The sequence below is a fragment of the Rhinoderma darwinii genome, chromosome 1 (assembly GCF_050947455.1).
Source record: "Rhinoderma darwinii isolate aRhiDar2 chromosome 1, aRhiDar2.hap1, whole genome shotgun sequence".
Taxonomy (NCBI): Eukaryota; Metazoa; Chordata; class Amphibia; order Anura; family Rhinodermatidae; genus Rhinoderma; species Rhinoderma darwinii.
Window position 1 is genome coordinate 657,307,285 of NC_134687.1, and position 17,080 is coordinate 657,324,364.

Genomic DNA, 17,080 nt, shown 5'->3' on the forward strand with positions numbered 1-17,080 from the left:
TTAAACATTGTTCTAATTTTTTTTTTTTTTTTTCACGAGTCAGGAAATATTATAAATTGGATTCAATTGGATTCTAATTTATAATATTTCCCAGTGCTGGTCACTAGATGGAGCCATTCCCAAAATTGCAGCATTGCATGTGGTAAAGCAACCACATTGCTTTATGCTGCAAAATTGGGTAAAAAGCCCTCGCTCTAGTGAGCTCTCAGCATCCCCCCCTCCTTTATCCTGGCTAGTGCCGGGATAAACGAGGGGTTTGAACGGTTTAACCTCCTACACTGTGTGTCGCCATTTTTTGAGCTAGCACACAGTGTAGAAGGTTTACATACAGTAGTAAACACACACTGAACACAAACATACATAGAAATCTCTTACCTGCTCCAGTCGCCGCCGGAAGTAGTAATCTTACTGTCCGGCCGCGACTTCCGGTCCACAGGAAAATGGCGCCGGACGGCGCGCATTTCAAATTGGACTGTGTGGGAGCGGCGCATGCGCCGTTCCCACACAGCGGCGTACATGTTAGTGGATGGAATGGGCCCCGTTCGCAGTCCCTATGGGACTGGAGCTGCCGTATTCCATGTCTGTATGTGTCGTTAATCGACACATACAGAAATGGAAAAAAAAATGGCAGCCCCCATAGGGAAGAAAAAGTGTAAAAATAAGAAAAAGTAACACACAAACACACAAATTAATCCAAACGTTTTTAATAAAGCACTAACATCTTTAACATATTAAAAAAACTTTTGTGGTAACACTGTTCCTTTAAAGTAATATATTATTTAGCAAGAAACTTAGTAAATCTGTTAAGAACGACACAATCAGATTTATCTTGTACATCGACATGTACAAGAACGGAGGACATCAATAAGGGATTCTGCTTGTTCAGAACAAATAACAAGTGATCAAAAAGTCATATGTACCCCAAAATGGTACCAATAAAAAAAACAGCCTTCATACCACTACGTCTATGAAAAAATAAAATTAGTTAAGGCTATAATAAGTCAGGAAAGAAAAAATATGCAGTTGTGCCGACCCGAGGGGAACATTTCTTCTGTTTCAAGTGGCGAATTATCAAGGCCCCTAAAATTAGGGAACCAGGAAGGGGAGGGCCCAAACATATCTGCTGGAAGTGAGGGTGCCCGTATTGTACCAGGACAACACTTCCCAGCAAAATTCCTCAAACTGCAAAGATGCCGAGTGTGGACCAAAAGGGGAATAAGTAAGGACCATTTATTAGTGCAACACCGGCCTGTGCAGAAAGGATTGCTCCACAGCGTAACAAATATCTATGGATTATTTTATTGTTTTTTTTTTTACCCCATTATTATACCACCTGACTATGCCCCTTATATACTCCACCCAGCTTACATGTACCCCCACATTATAAACAGAAACACCAGAAAGACTCCAAACAAAACTACTACCAAGCAAAATCCACGCTCCAAAAGCCAAATGGCACTACCTCCCATCTGAACCCTACAGTGTGCCCAAATAGCAGTTTACCTCCACACAAATGGCATCGCCATACCCGGGAGAACCCTTTTAACAATTTTTGGGGTGTGTGCCACTAAAATGGCATATCTAGGGAAAAATTTAAATTTTTACTTTGCACCTTCCGCAGCGCAATCATTCATGGAAAAGGCCTGTGGGGTGAAAATGCTCACTACACCCCTTAATAAATGCCTTGAGAGGTGCAGTTTCCAAAATGGGGTCACTTCTCAGCAGTTTATTTTATAATTTCACATCAGAGCCCTCTAATTGTGATCCAATACTTTGTAAATTGCCAAATTAGGCCTTAATTTTACATGGTACTCTTTCACTCCGGAGCCTGGTCGAATGTCCAGGCAACAGATTAGGGCCACACGTAGGGTGTTTCTAAAACCGGGAAACACAGCATAATAATTAGAGAGCTGTCATGTTATGGTGGCACAAGCCGGGCACCACATATTGGCATATCTATGGAAAAAAAATCCCATTGTCACTCTGCAACATCGAGTGCACACCAATTTCTGCCAATCACCTGTGGGGTTAATATGCTCACTATACCCCTAGGTGAATACCTTGAGGGGTGTAGTTTCCAAAATGGGGTCACTTCTGGGGGGGATCCTCTGTTGTGGTCCCACAGGGACTTTGCAAATGCGACATAGCGCCCAGAAACCAATCCAGCAAAATCTGTACTCCAAAAGCCAAATGGCGCTCCTTCCCTTCTGAGCCCTACTCTGTACCCAAACAGCAATTTATGACCACATATGTGGTATTGCTGTACACAGGAGAAGTTGCTTTACAAATGTTGGTGTTCTTTTTTTCCTTTATTTGTTAAGAAAATGAAAACTTTTCAGTTAAAACTACGTCTTATTGAAGAAAAAGGATTTTTTTTATTTTCACTGCCCAATTCTAATAAAATCTATGAAGCCCCTGTGGGTTCAAAATGCTGACTACACCCCTAGATGGATTATTCAGGGGGGGTAGTTTCCTAAATGGAGTAACTTTTTTGGTGTTTTCACTATTTTGGTTCCTTAGGGGCTTTGCAAATGCGACGTGGTCTCCGCAAACCATTTCTGCTAAATTTGAGCTCCAAAAGCCAAATGGCGCTCTTTCCCTTCTAAGCTTTGCCGTGTGTCTAAACAGCAGTTTATGACCACATGTGGGGTATTGTTTTACTCGGGAGAAATTGCTTTACAAATGTAGTGCATTTTCTCCTTTATTCCTTGTGGAAATTAGGAAAAATTAGCTAAACCTAGATTTTCTTTGATAGAATGGAGATCTTAATTTTCACGGCCTACTTCCAATAATTTCTGCAAAAAACCTGCGGGGTCAAAATGCTCACTATACCCCTAGATAATTTCCTCAAGGGGTATAGTTTCCAAAATGGGGTAACTTTTGGGGGATTTCCACTGTTTTGGCACCGCAAGAGCCTTTCAAACCTGACATGGTGCCTAAAATATTTTCTAATAAAAAGGAGGCCCCAAAATCCTCTAGGTGCTCCTTTTGCTTCTGAGGCCTGTGCTTCAGTCAATAAGTGCACTAGGGCCACATGTGGGGTATTTTTAAGAACTGCAGAATCTGGGCAATAGATATTGAGTTGGGATTCTCTGGTAAAACTTTCTGTGTTAAAAAAAAATTTATAAAAAATTAATTTCTGCAAAAAAAAAAAGAAATTTTAAAATTTCACAACTACTTTGCTTTAATTCCTGTGAAACGTCTACAGGGTTAAGAAACTTTCTAAATGCTGTTTTGAATACTTTGAGGAGTAAAGTTTTTAAAATGGGGTGACTTATTGGGGGTTTCTATTATTATAAGGCCCTAAAATCCGCTTCACAACTGAGCTGGTCCCTTTAAAAATAGCCTTTTGAAATTTTCTTGAAAATGTGAGAAATTGCTGCTAAAGTTCTAAGCCTTGTGACGTCATAGAAAAATAAAAAGATGTTCAAAAAACAAGGCCAATCTAAGGTAGACATATGGGTGATGTTAATTAGCAACAATTTTGAGTGGTATTACTATCTGTCTTACAAGCAGATACATATAAATTTAGAAAAATGCTAATTTTTGCCATTTTTCGCTACATTTTGGTGTTTTTCCCAATTAAATACTTAATGTATCGAGCAAATTTTGGCAGTAACATAAAGTCCAATGTGTCACGAGAAAACAGTCTCAGAATCGCTTGGATAGGTAAAAGCATTCCGAAGTTATTACCACATAAAGTGAAACATGTCAAATTTGAAAAAATTGGCTGTGTCCTGAAGGCCAAAACAGGCTGCGTCCCTTAAGGGGTTAAGGCAGTGATAAATAAACTTATGACATTTCCTTTTATGAAAAAAAATCTGTGAATTTTTATTTTATTCAATTGCAAAGTTCATTTGTTAGGTTTTTTTTGTTCAATTCCATAATATTCATCTGTTTACACTGTTTTAATTAAAGTCCCCTGTGTGACTTCTCTGATGAGCCCTAAGATTGCCTTTAGTAGTAAAACATTTCCCACATTCTGAACATGAATATGGCATCTCTCCTGTGTGACTTCTCTCATGTATAACAAGACTTGATTTATCTGTAAAACATTTCCCACATTCGGAACATAAATTCGGCTTCACCCCTGTGTGACATCTCTGATGAATCCTAAGTTTAGATTTAGTAATGAAACATTTCCCACATTCTGAACATGAATACGGCTTCTCTCTTGTGTGACTTCTCTCATGTCTAACATAATTTGATTTATCTGTAAAACATTTTCCACATTCTGAACATGAATAAGGTTTTTCTCCTGTGTGAATTCTCTCATGTCTAACAAGATGTGATTTTTCTGTAAAACATTTCCCACATTCTGAGCATGAATACGGCTTCTCTCCTGTGTGAATTCTATGATGAATCGTGAGTTTATGTTTAGTAATGAAACATTTTCCACATTCTGAACACGAATATGGCTTCTCCGCTGAGTGAATTCTTCTGTGCTTATATAGACCTAAGATTTTTGTGACCTGTTTACCACATTGAAAGCTTTTACCCCCATTCTGAGCTGTTCCTGTGGTAACAATCTGTGATTGGTCAGGAGAAGGTTCCTCATGATTAGTGAAATTATATGATAGATCTGTACTATGAAGCCCTGGATGTACATTAAGGGTAATGACATTTTTTCCTGAAGACTGCTGCATATCTTCATCTTCTACTTTATCCCAGTTCTTAGTGGGATTTTCTGTTAGGATTAAAAATGTATTTGGTTTCAAAACAGTTGACAAATTTATAACATTCATATTAGGCTTGAAACTCACATGCAGTGCTTTGAGCCAAAGCTAGAAGTGGATTAAGCTGGAAGGAGAAGTTTAAACCATGCATTGAGTCCACTCCTGGCTTCAGGTCAGAAACTATAGTGTTATTTCGGCCTTATAATGATTTGAGTAACACTTTAAAATATATTGATAATAAATTCCAGGATACTGGTGTATACCCAGTCCTCCACTTTTATTACATAAAGCTTGACTTGCTAAAAATTTTATTTTTGAAAGGCAGAACCTTCTCTGGCAATACCAACACATTTGATCCTTCAATCAGGGGCGTTGCTAGGGTCTTAAAAGCCCCAAGATATATGTTTACCCCTCCCCCAAAAAAAGATATATATTTTTTTGCATACATATCGGAGATATCATATGTATAAGACTAAAGCCCCTATGGCTACACCACTGGATAGATTTAGATGCCTTGTCTCAGTAGACTTTGTCACATAAGTTAGGCTTAGATATAGGACGCAGCTCGCAGATATTGCGGCTCCAGCGCTGGACCCAGGGAAGGTAGGATAATAATTGCTTTACTTACGTGTTAATAATTTCTTCTGTGTGTTTGTGTTTTTTTTACAGGTTCGGTTGTTGGACTACTTCGGAAACTAGGTATATGTGTTTTTTTTTTATTTCAATAAAATATTTTTTCTATGTCCTTGTATTTTTTAAAACTATTACTACCGCCTTAGTAATGGCCACTGCCTGATCGATAGCCCATAACAAAGGCGGGGCTTAATGTTTTCCAGTGAAAAGGCTAACCCTAACCCCATTACCCCATACCCACAGCCACCAGGGGTGCCGGGAAGAGCTGGGTGCGCTTATATGCTAACTTTATTCTGGGGGTCACTACGATTATGGCTATACCAAATTCATATTGTTTTTATGTTTTACTACTTTTACATAATAATTTTTTTTTTCAATAAAATCATGTCTCTGGGTCATCAAATTCTGAGAGGCATAACTTTTTTGCTTTTCTGTTGACGGAGCTGTAAGAGGGCTAATTTTTTGCAGGACGAGCTCTAGTCTTTATTGTTACCATTTTTGGGTACATGCGACTTTATCATCACTTTTTATTCCATTTTGTGAGGCAGGACGATCAAAATTCTGGTATCATTTTTTTTTTATTATTACATCATTCACCGTGCATTATAAAAGACATGTTAACTCTAGTTTGCGGGTCAGTACGATTCCCGCAATAGAAAATGTATAGTTTTATATAACTTTACAACTTTTTGTAAAAAAAAATTTTTTTTTGCGTCGCCATATTCTGAGAACCATACATTTTTAATTTTTCAGTAGGAGGGCTGTTTTTTGATGGACGAGCTATAGTTTTTATGGGTATCATTTTTGGAGACCTAACTTTTTGATCACTTTTTATTTACTTTTATTTTTAGTCCCACTATGGGACTTGATGGCCTGTATTTTTAAACGCTGTTCTAATACATTGCAGTACCTATGTAGTGAATAGAATTAAAATGGTCAGTTTTACACTTACAGCAAGCCTATTAGGCTCCGCCTCTGGCATGGCCTATTGGGCTTTCATATAGGGCAGACATGGAGGTTATGGTATTGTAGGCCTTTAGTTGCCATAGCAACCATCTGCCGATCGGCTACAAGCCACTTAAATACAGCGGTTACTATTAACCACAGCATCTAAGGGGTTATTGGCGGGGATCGGAGCCAGCTCTGGTTCCTGCCTTTACAGCAGGGTGTCAGCTTTAATATATAGGTCAGCTTTTGAGCCTGCGCCATCAGCTTGCCATAACTGTACGACAAAATGTGGCAACACCTTGCTGCTCATACAGTTAAACATTTGTGAACTCCTTCTTGACATTTGTTGTATACAAACATAGTATAGTAAATATGGGTAGCCACAATGGCGTTGTGTACAGGGGGGTAGCGCTATCTTCAAGGAGGGTGGCGCTAACTTCAAGGAGGGAGTGGCACTATCTACATAGGCACTATATACAGGGGACACTGTGGCGCTACCTACATGGGCACATTGTGTGGCACTATCTACATGGGAACTGTGGCACTTTGTGGGCACTGTAGCACTATTTGGGGACTGCCACTAAGGAAGCGTTATACTGTATGGAGGCAGCTATGGGGAATTATACTGTATTAGGCAGCTATGGGGCATTATACTGTATGGGGACAGCTATAGGGACATTATACTCTGTGGGTGCAGCTATGGGGACATTAAACTGTATGGGGCAGCTATGGGTAATTCTACTGTATGGGGCAGCCATAGGGGTATTATACTGTATGGGGCAGCTGTGGGGACATTATATTGTACAGGGGCAGCTATAGGGGCATTATACTGTATGGGGAAGATATGGGGTTATTATATTGTATGGGGCATCATACTGTATGGGGGCAGCTATAGGGACATTATACTGTATGGGGCAGCCATAGGGACATTATACTTTATTGGGACAGCTAGTTTAAAATTGTTATTTGTGCCAGTGAGGAACTTTACAATCGTGCCAAATGAGGTCATAAAATTCACAGGCAAAAATAACCTCTTCCCGACATCTGCTGTATATGTATGACGGAAGTTGGAAGGGAAAGTATAGAGTGGGTTCACGGACTGAGCCTGCTCCAAAAGCTGCATGTATCAGTTGTATGTTACAGCCCATACTTGCACCTTTTACAGCACCGCAAGTATACCTATCTATATGTGTGGTGCCCGTACTCTGCTTGCTTCATAGCCGACACTTCACTGAAACAAATGGGAACGAAGATAATTCCGATCCCGCTCGTTTAACCCCTTAGATGCGTGGTCATAGTGGTCAATAGCGACCACAGCATATAAGCCGTTAGAAAGAGGTTGGAGCACTTTGCCCCCTCCCGTGCGATTGCGGGGTGCCAATGGTTGTAATGACAGCCTAGGGAGATTACAAAAAAATTAATAAAAGGCAAACACAGTTAACATCTTAAGGAGAACCTGTCATCTGCCCAAAAAATTGCAGCTTACATCTCAGGTAGATTGCAGACGCCTCACTGATTCTTTTTATTTTTTTTCTTCTAGCCCCACCGTTGGTGAGATATCGGTGCCGTTAGTTTTGGTGCTTGATATGCAAATAAGGCCTTTGACTGTCAAGTGGGTGGGTAACACCTGTCACCTGATAAGGGGTAACCGCCCACTTGACAGTCAAAGGCCTCATTTGCATATTGAACACTAGAAAGAACGGCCCTGATATCTCAGGAACGATGGGGGCTGCAGGGAAAAAAACTAAAAAGCATCAGAATCTGTGAGGCGCCTCCAATCCAACTGAGTTGTCAACTGCACTATGACGTGCCCATACGTCATGGTGCAGGGGGAGAATTATGGAGCGGGCTCACGCGCTGACTCCAAAGTGACCCCGATAGCTGGCGGGCAATAAGCATTCAAAGAAAAACACACAAATACCCAGATTTCCCAGCTATCAATAGATGTATAGGAATAAAATGTAACTTTTATTAAGTCTGACTAAAAGGACAATAATGGGACATACAACGTGTAATTTAAAAGTAGCCAAGGCAGACCAGCAAGAAATAGTATACGGAGAGACGTAGATAAGGTAAGTGAGACAAGTGCAACTAAGCACAGGTGTAACAGATCAGCGGCATTCGTACGTTCTACCGCTGACAGTAACATTTAAATTGCTGGCCTAACATTGAAATAAAAGCACTAAAGCCCCCCCCCCCCGACATGTTTCGCTACACACGTAGCGTCCTCAGGGGGTATAATGGGGCTCACTGAGGCTGCGGGTGTCAGCTGTGTATTACAGCTGACACCCGGGACTAATGGCCAGGAACAGCGATCACTGAAGAAAACTTTATGTAACTATTTTAAACACTTTTATAAAACAAAACTACAGCGCTGGAAATCGGAAGGACGCCAGGAATAAGGGGAGGTACATGGTTAAAAAACAAAACCTCGACAGGTCCTCCTTAAAGGGAATGCGTCGCTAGAAAAATATATATATATATTCTTTTAGTTAAACAGTTAGTATATAAATAATTACACATTGTTCTAATTTTTTCACAAGCCACGAATTATCATAAATTAGATTCTAATTTATAACATTTCCATGTGCTGGTTACTAAAGGGAGCAATTCCCAAAATTGCAGCATTGGCATGTGGTAAAGCAACCTCATTGCTTTATGCTGCAAAATTGGAGAAGACACACTCGCTCTACACCGTGTTCCAAATTATTATGCAAATGTTATTTTTCGTTGATTTTCCTAAATAGTCGATGCAAATGACAGTCAGTATAATCTTCAAGCATCAACCGTTGGAGTATAATGCAAATTTTATTGAACAAATCTCCTAATGATAACAGATTTTTTTTTAGAAGTAAAAAACTCTAAATGCTTCACATTATTATGCACAACAGAGATCAAAACATTTTAAAGGTTGTAAAGAGAAGTAAAATGGTAATTTGTTGAATTTGCAGCATCAGGAGGTCATATTTACAGAAATCAAAAGCTCTTTCAATCAAAAAAAACTTACCAGGCCAAGTTACATGTTAACATAGGACCCCTTCTCTGATATCACCTTCACAATTCTTGCATCCACTGAATTTGTTAGTATTTGGACAGTTTCTGCTTGAATATCTTTGCAGGATGTCAGAATAACCTCCCAGAGCTTCTGTTTTGATGTGAACTGCCTCTCACCCTCATAGATATTTTGCTTGAGGATGCTCCAAAGGTTCTCAATAGGGTTGAGGTCAGGGGAACATGGGGGCCACACCATGAGTTTCTCTCCTTTTATGCCCATAGCAGCCAATGACACAGAGGTATTCTTTGCAGCATGAGATGGTGCATTGTCATGCATGAAGATAATTTTGCTACGGAAGGCACGGTTCTTCTTTTTGTACCACGGAAGAAAGTGGTCAGTTATAAACTCTACGTACTTTGCAGAGGTCATTTTCACACCGTCAGGGACCCTAAAGGGGACTGCCAGCTCTCTCCCCATGATTCCAGCCCAAAACATGACTCCGCCACCTCCTTGCGGACGTCGCAGCCTTGTTGGGACATGGTGGCCATTCACCAACCATCCACTACTCCATACATCTGGACCATCCAGGGTTGCACGGCACTCATCAGTAAACAACACAGTTTGAAAATTAATCTTCATGTATTTCTGAGCCCACTGCAACCGTTTCTGCTTGTGAGCATTGTTTAGGGGTGGCCGAATAATAGCTTTATGCACACATTTGGAAACCTCTGGAGGATCCTACACCTTGAGGTTCGCGGGACTCTAGAGGCACCAGCGGCTTCAAATACCTGTTTGCTGCTTTGCAATGTCATTTTAGCAGCTGCTCTCCTAATCCTATTAATTTGTCTGGCAGAAACCTCATTATGCCTTTATCTGAACGAACCCGTCTGTGCTCTGAATCAGCCACAAATATTTTCACAGTACGATGATCACGCTTACGTTTTCTTGAAATATCCAATGTTTTCATACCTTGTCCAAGGTATTGCACTATTTCACGCTTTTCGGCAGCAGAGAGATCCTTTTTTCTTTCCCATATTGCTTGAAACCTGTGGCCTGCTTAATAATGTGGAACGTCCTTCTTAAGTAGTTTTCCTTTGATTGGGCACACCTGGCAAACTACTTATCACAGGTGTCTGAGATTGATTACAATGATCCAAAGAGCCCTAAGACACAATACCATCCATGAGTTTCATTGAAAAACTAATAATTCAATGTTTATGACACTTAAATCCAATGTGCATAATAATTTGGAACACGGTTTAGTGTCCTCAAACAATCCCCCCTCCTTTATCCTGGCTAGTGCCAGGAGAAAGGAGGGGGATGAATGTTCAAACCTTCTACACTGTGTGCCGCCATTTTTTGAGCGAATGCACAGTGTAGGAGGATTAGATACAGTGGTAATCACACAGTATAACACGAACAGACACACACATCACATACACAAACATAACTTACCTGCCGCGCCGTCGCTGCCTCCTCTCCTAGTCCTTGCTTCTAAACACATGGACGGATGTCGCGACCGCCGAAGACCTTCCTTTTGGACTGTGTGGGAGCGGCGCATGCGCCGTTCCCACACAGACGGCGTACGCTATAGTGAATGGAACGGCTCCTGTTCGCATTCTCTATGGGGATGTATGTGCCGTATTCCATCTCTGTATGTGTCGTTAATCGACACATACAGAGATGAAAAAAAAAATGGCAGCCCCCATAGAGAAGTAAAAGAAAGAAAAAAGTACAACACAAAAACACAAATAAATAAAATTTATTTTAATAACATACTAAAAGCAATTTCGTGACACCTTCCCTTTAAGAAACCTCCCAATTCACTTTCTAAATTCATTATTACTGACCTGTGGTAACACCTCCTGGAATTTCCTCCTCCACTTCACTCTTACACGGTTGATCGCCCCTCACCCGCTCTTCTTCTTCATCCTCCACTTTAATATTAGTCAGATCTTCCCCCTGATTTCACATATGTAACAATTCAGTACAATACAGCAGAGTGCGAAGAATCTAACAGATCAACATAAGAAACTACCAAAATCTATAACCACATCTATGACCGCAGTACCAAAAAGCTCCACACCCCCCTATATAGATCTGGTATAGGGCTCAGCTTCATCTACCTGATGATTCTCTGGGACATTGTGATTTTCCTCTGGACAGTCCTGGGAATACAGAGGACTGGGACATCTCTCTGGTGGATTTCTTCTACTGGATCCATCTGTAGGAAACACACAGTGACTGAATACATGACTACTGTATATCTGTCTATATATCAGACACTTCTCTCTACGCTTCTAGGTTTACTGATCAGTGCCGAAATTACAATGTTGAGGTCCTCACTACCTGTGCAGATGTTCCTGCACCTTGTAAGCTGCAGGCCTAAAGTAGACTGTGGCCTCCCAGAGCGAAAGGTGGGGCACCAACGGCTCCCTGCTCTGCCATAGTATTTAACTTTATCTGCGTTCCGTGGACGTTGATACACATGAAAGCAGCGGGACACAGGACGTCTCTATTTTAAGAGTTCCCTGCCAACCCAGAAAAAAGTATTAGGGCATCGCCTGCTCATTAGCATCTTAAAAGGCTGTGTACACCTCTGTAGGCAATATTTTCTTTCAATCATTTCTTATTTTTATATATATAGTTTTTGTTTTTTTCCTCAGTTTCTACGATACAGCTGTTACGTCTCCTCTATACATAGGAGCAGGATCATTATCTATCAGCTGAATCCGTAAGTGAAGTGAACTGACAACTCGGTTGAGAGCGGGTCCTGTTTATCCATGTTCTTCACCCTAGATGTGATCAATTTTATTGTGATCCTGTATTTTAGAGACACAGGAACCGCTCTCAGCCGAGTCGTCAGTTCACTTCACTTACGGATTTTGCTGATAGCGAATGATTCAGCTTCTGTGTATAGAGGAGACGTAACAGCTGCATCGTGAAAACAAAAAAACGTAACAAAAAAAAACACAACAAAAATTGCCTATAATAAGGTGTACATCGTCTTTAAGGACCGAACCATTTTTGGCTTTAACCAATTACCGCTGCAGCCATTTTTACCTTATTTAATAGAGAACCGTTTCGCAAATCTGACGTGTCAATTTTAGGGTATGTGCACACGGGGCGGATTAGATGCAGATTTTCTGCAATGGATTTTATTGCGGGAAGTCTGCAGCGTATTACAATAGCAGAAATAAGGTGTATAAAAGAAACTCCTTTCTGGGGCGCTCCTGTGCTGGTGCTCAGATAATTTTGTAGTCGGCTGTAAAGGATCTGCCAGGCACAGCTTCTGTGTCAACGCCCATAGGTAATCAGTCTGCACCTGCTTCTATGTCTGTGAGACTGACTCCTTCTTCCATTACTCAGGATGGCAGGCTTAGGAGTGGGAGAGCCCATCACAGCCTGGCCAGACGGAGCTAGCTCCCGCCCTCTGTCTATTTATACCTGCCTTTCCTGTTCCTCCTTGCTTGTGATTCTTCTCGTTTGGTTTCATTGTTTTGGAGAGCCTTCTGTAAAAAGTTGGAGATTGATCGGTCCTTCTCCTCTTCCTTCCATCCTGAAACTAATGGCCAAACTGAGAGGACTAATCAGTCTCTAGAACAATATTTAAGGTGTTTTATCTCTGACTGTCAATATGATTGGGTCTCATTCATTCCCCTCGCCGAATTTTCCCTTAATAACCGGGTCAGTAACTCATCAGGGGTCTCCCCCTTTTTCTGTAATTTTGGGTTTAATCCACGGTTCTCCTCCGTTTCAGCTGGTAGTTCCAACAATCCCGAGGTAGAGGTCGTTCATCGGGAACTGTGCACAGTCTGGGCCCAGGTTCAGAAGAACCTAGAGGCGTCCCAGAGCATTCAAAGAACTCAGGCAGATAGAAGACGTTCTGCTAACCCCTTGTTTATGGTCGGGGATCTGGTGTGGCTATCGTCAAAGAACTTGCGCCTTAAAGTCCCGTCCAAGAAGTTTGCTCCCCGGTTTATTGGGCCGTACAAGGTCATTGAAGTCCTCAATCCTGTCTCCTTCCGACTGGAGTTGCCCCCATCTTTTCGAGTACACGACGTGTTTCATGCCTCCCTCCTTAAACGCTGCTCCCCGTCCTTGGTTCCCTCGAGGAAACCTCCTGTCCCCGTTCTCACCCCTGAGGGGGTAGAATTCGAGGTGGCCAAGATTGTGGACAGCAAGATGGTCCAAGGCTCCCTCCAGTACCTGGTCCATTGGAGAGGATACGGGCCTGAGGAGAGGACTTGGGTACCCGCCCGGGATGTTCACGCTGGGGTATTGGTCAGGAGGTTCCACCTTCGTTTCCCCAATAAACCAGGTCCACCTAGAAAGGGTCCGGTGGCCCCTCATAAAAGGGGGGGGTACTGTAAAGGATCTGCCAGGCACAGCTTCTGTGTCAATGCCCATAGGTAATCAGTCTGCACCTGCTTCTATGTCTGTGAGACTGACTCCATCTTCCACCACTCAGGATGGCAGGCTTAGGAGTGGGAGAGCCTATCACAGCCTGGCCAGACGGAGCTAGCTCCCGCCCTCTGTCTATTTATAGCTGCCTTTCCTGTTCCTCCTTGCTTGTGATTCTTCTCGTTTGGTTTCCTGGCCCTGCTGCAGCTTCTTGAACTATTTGACCCTGTTTTATATTGACCCTGGCTTACTGACTACTTTCCTGCTCTGCGTTTGGTACCTCGTACACTCCTGGTTTGACTCGGCTTGTTCACTACTCTCCTGCTCTGCGTTTGGCACCTCGTACACTCCTGGTTTGACTCGGCTCGTTCACCACTCTTGTTGCTCACGGTGTGGCCGTGGGCAACTGCCCCATTTCCCATAGCTTCTGTGTACCCTTGTCTGTTTGTCTGTCGTGCACTTATTGAGCGTAGGGACCGTCGCCCAGTTGTACCCCGTCGCCTAGGGCGGGTCGTTGCAAGTAGGCAGCGACTGAGTGGCGGGTAGATTAGGGCTCACTTGTCTGTTTCCCTACCCCCATCATTACATCGGCTTTTAAAGAATAGGAATTTCTTCACACAAGCGTATAAAAGCGAATACTAATGCAACGCGCTTCAACCTTGTACTGAGGTCTTCATCAGGTACCGTATATAACATCACTTAAAATCTCATCCTAATAAATACCGTGGCTTCATTGCTTAATGCCCAATTCAAGTGTTATTTTATTAAACCAAAAATTATTTTATTAAAAGAAACTAAATTAATATTTCCTTTTTATTATCAAGACATAAATATAGAATAAAATGAAATTGTTCAATACAAATGAAATTTTAAAAACCCTCCCTCAATGAACTTTTACCCCTTACACTTGAATTGGGTGTTTATTAGGGTGAGATTTTAAGTGATGTTATCTGCCTGATGAAGACCTCAGTACGAGGGTGATGCGCGTTGCATTAGTATTCGCTTTTATACGTGTGAATAAATTCCTATTCGTTGAAAGCCGACTACAAATTTATCTGAGCACCAGCACAGGAGCGCCCCAGAAAGGAGTTTCTTTTATACACCTTGCCATTGATTACCTGACTACGGGAGGACCTCCAGCATTGGAGCTACACACCCAGAGTCAATTCTGGAGGCCTGCACACTATGCCGACTTCGGGGTCAGATTAAACACGACACGTTCTAAAGTGGAGCTGTGACGATGATCCTGCACAGCGCCACCAGGTGAGTTTACCTAGATCCTGCACAACTCCACCAGGTGAGTCTACCCAGATCCTGCACAACTCCACCAGGTGAGTCTACCCAGATCCTGCACAACTCCACCAGGTGAGTTTACCTAGATCCTGCACAAGCTCCTGCACAACTCCACCAGGTGAGCTTACCCAGATCCCGCACAACTCCTCCAGGTGAGTCTACCTAGATCCTGCACAACTCCACCAGATGAGTCAACCTAGATTCACTGCACATATATCGTACATATCCCTGAACGTTATTACCTTAATGGGGAGCCGTTTTTTGTTTTTTTTCCTATAAGTAGCAGAAATCTGGATGAGATTTCAACAGATCTCATCCACACACTGCGGAAAATACACAGAAAAGAAGTGGTGTGCAGATTCTCAATCTACAACATGTCAATATCTCTTGTAAAAATCCTGCAGATTATCCACACAGAAAATCCGGTCAGAACTTCCGCAGTGTTTACACCGTGGTGTGGACCCAACATAAGTGGGAATAAGATTTTACTCATCTAAGTCATTGTGAGATTGTTTTTTGGGAACACATTGTACTTTATATTAGTGGTAAATTTTGCTCCATACATTCTGTGTTGCATAGTTAATAAGGATGAAAAAAGACACAAGTCCATCAAGTGCATCCTATAATCCCACCGTGTTGATCCAGAGGAAGATAAAAATCACCATGAGGTGTATGACAATTGAGAAAAAATTTTGAGAAATCCTCCAGCTCACTTTTTATAGCAGAGTCTTGCTGCTAGCTGCGCCCGGATCTCCCTGTCGGCACACTGTGTAGAGAACAAACGGAGAACAAGGGAAAAATCCAGCGCCAACACGATAGCTAAAATTTTAAAAGGGAAACACGGTTCCAATTTTATTTAGAAAAATATTAAAAAATAAGAAGAATGTTCCAAGTGCGAGGGTGGATGAAGAGTATGCACGATGCCTACGCGTTTCAGATGACCGCAGAATCCTTAATCATGGCTTGTTTGAGATCGTCTGAAATGGGTAGGCATCGTGCATACACTTCATCCACCCTCGCACTTGGAAAATTCTTCTTATTTTTTTATATTTTTCTAAATAAAATTGGAACCGTGTTTCCCTTTTAAAATTCTATCTATCGTTTTGGCGCTGGATTTTTCCCTTGTTCTCCTGTTTGTGGATGACAATTGTCTGATTAAGGGAAAAACATATCTGTCTCTTCTTACCTTGTGATGTGCGCGGCCGGTAGTTCTTCATCATGACCTCCTCGTACAGATCCTTGTGTCCTTCTAGATACTCCCACTCCTCCATGGAGAAATAGACAGTGACATCCTGACACCTTATAGGAACCTGACACACACAATGATACAGTCATCACCCAGACACCTCCAGTGCTGTTACTGTAGAATTTCCCAGCATTCCCAGCAGTGTCACCTCTCCAGTCAGCAGCTCAGTCATCTTGTAGATCAGTTCTAAGATCTTCTTGTCAGAAATCCGGGAGTGAGGGGGACGCTCTGTGATGGGGCTCGGACTACTGCTCCATCCTCCTGACTCATGGATGATGGGAGTCGTACAGTCACCCGATGTCTTCTTCACTATTGTGTACTCCTGTGTATGGAGAGAGACACTTAGAGAACTGAACACCGTATTCCCCCCTCAGTAGAGAGAGGGAGATTGTGACCCCGCTGTATAGAGCTCTAGTGACCCCACATCTGTAATACTGGAGACCTCACCTACAAAAAGACATTGAGAAAATAGAACGAGGCCAAACTAAAAAGGAAATAATATTGGGGGGGGACTAGATGGACCATGTGCTCTCCTCCTGCCGTCATCTTCTATGTTTCTATATAGAGGTCATCCTGATCCTCCTGGTTCCTTGTCATTCTCATTGCTCTACAACATTACTATTGCTGCATTGGTGACATGACACATAACTGACCATATTGGTGGCTGATCTTCAGCTTTTCTGCTGGTGGCTTCTTGACGTCACTTGGAAGGTCTGGACGCTGTTATACAGGACACTGGATTCTTCCTATTATGTATTGTCCCTTCCCTATGTGTGACTTGTTCTATCATGTAGAAAAGTTTACCTCTCCACTCAACAGGTAGATGATCTCCAACGTGAAGTCTAATATTCTTCTGCTCATCTCATTCCTGTCCTTCTCCATCCT

General features: G+C 42.1%; 1 protein-coding gene across 1 annotated transcript; it reads right to left on the reverse strand.

Moving 5' to 3' along the window:
* Positions 1–749: 749 nt before the first annotated feature.
* Positions 750–16,368, reverse strand: LOC142664142 (uncharacterized). The gene is made up of 4 exons (XM_075843121.1): positions 16,136–16,368; positions 11,379–11,476; positions 11,103–11,214; positions 750–4,687 (listed from the first exon to the last, which is right to left on the reverse strand). The coding sequence occupies exons 1-4, from the start codon at positions 16,218–16,220 to the stop codon at positions 3,909–3,911; spliced, it is 1,074 nt and encodes a 357-aa protein (XP_075699236.1). The 5' UTR covers positions 16,221–16,368; the 3' UTR covers positions 750–3,908.
* Between the last annotated feature and the right edge of the window lie 712 nt (positions 16,369–17,080).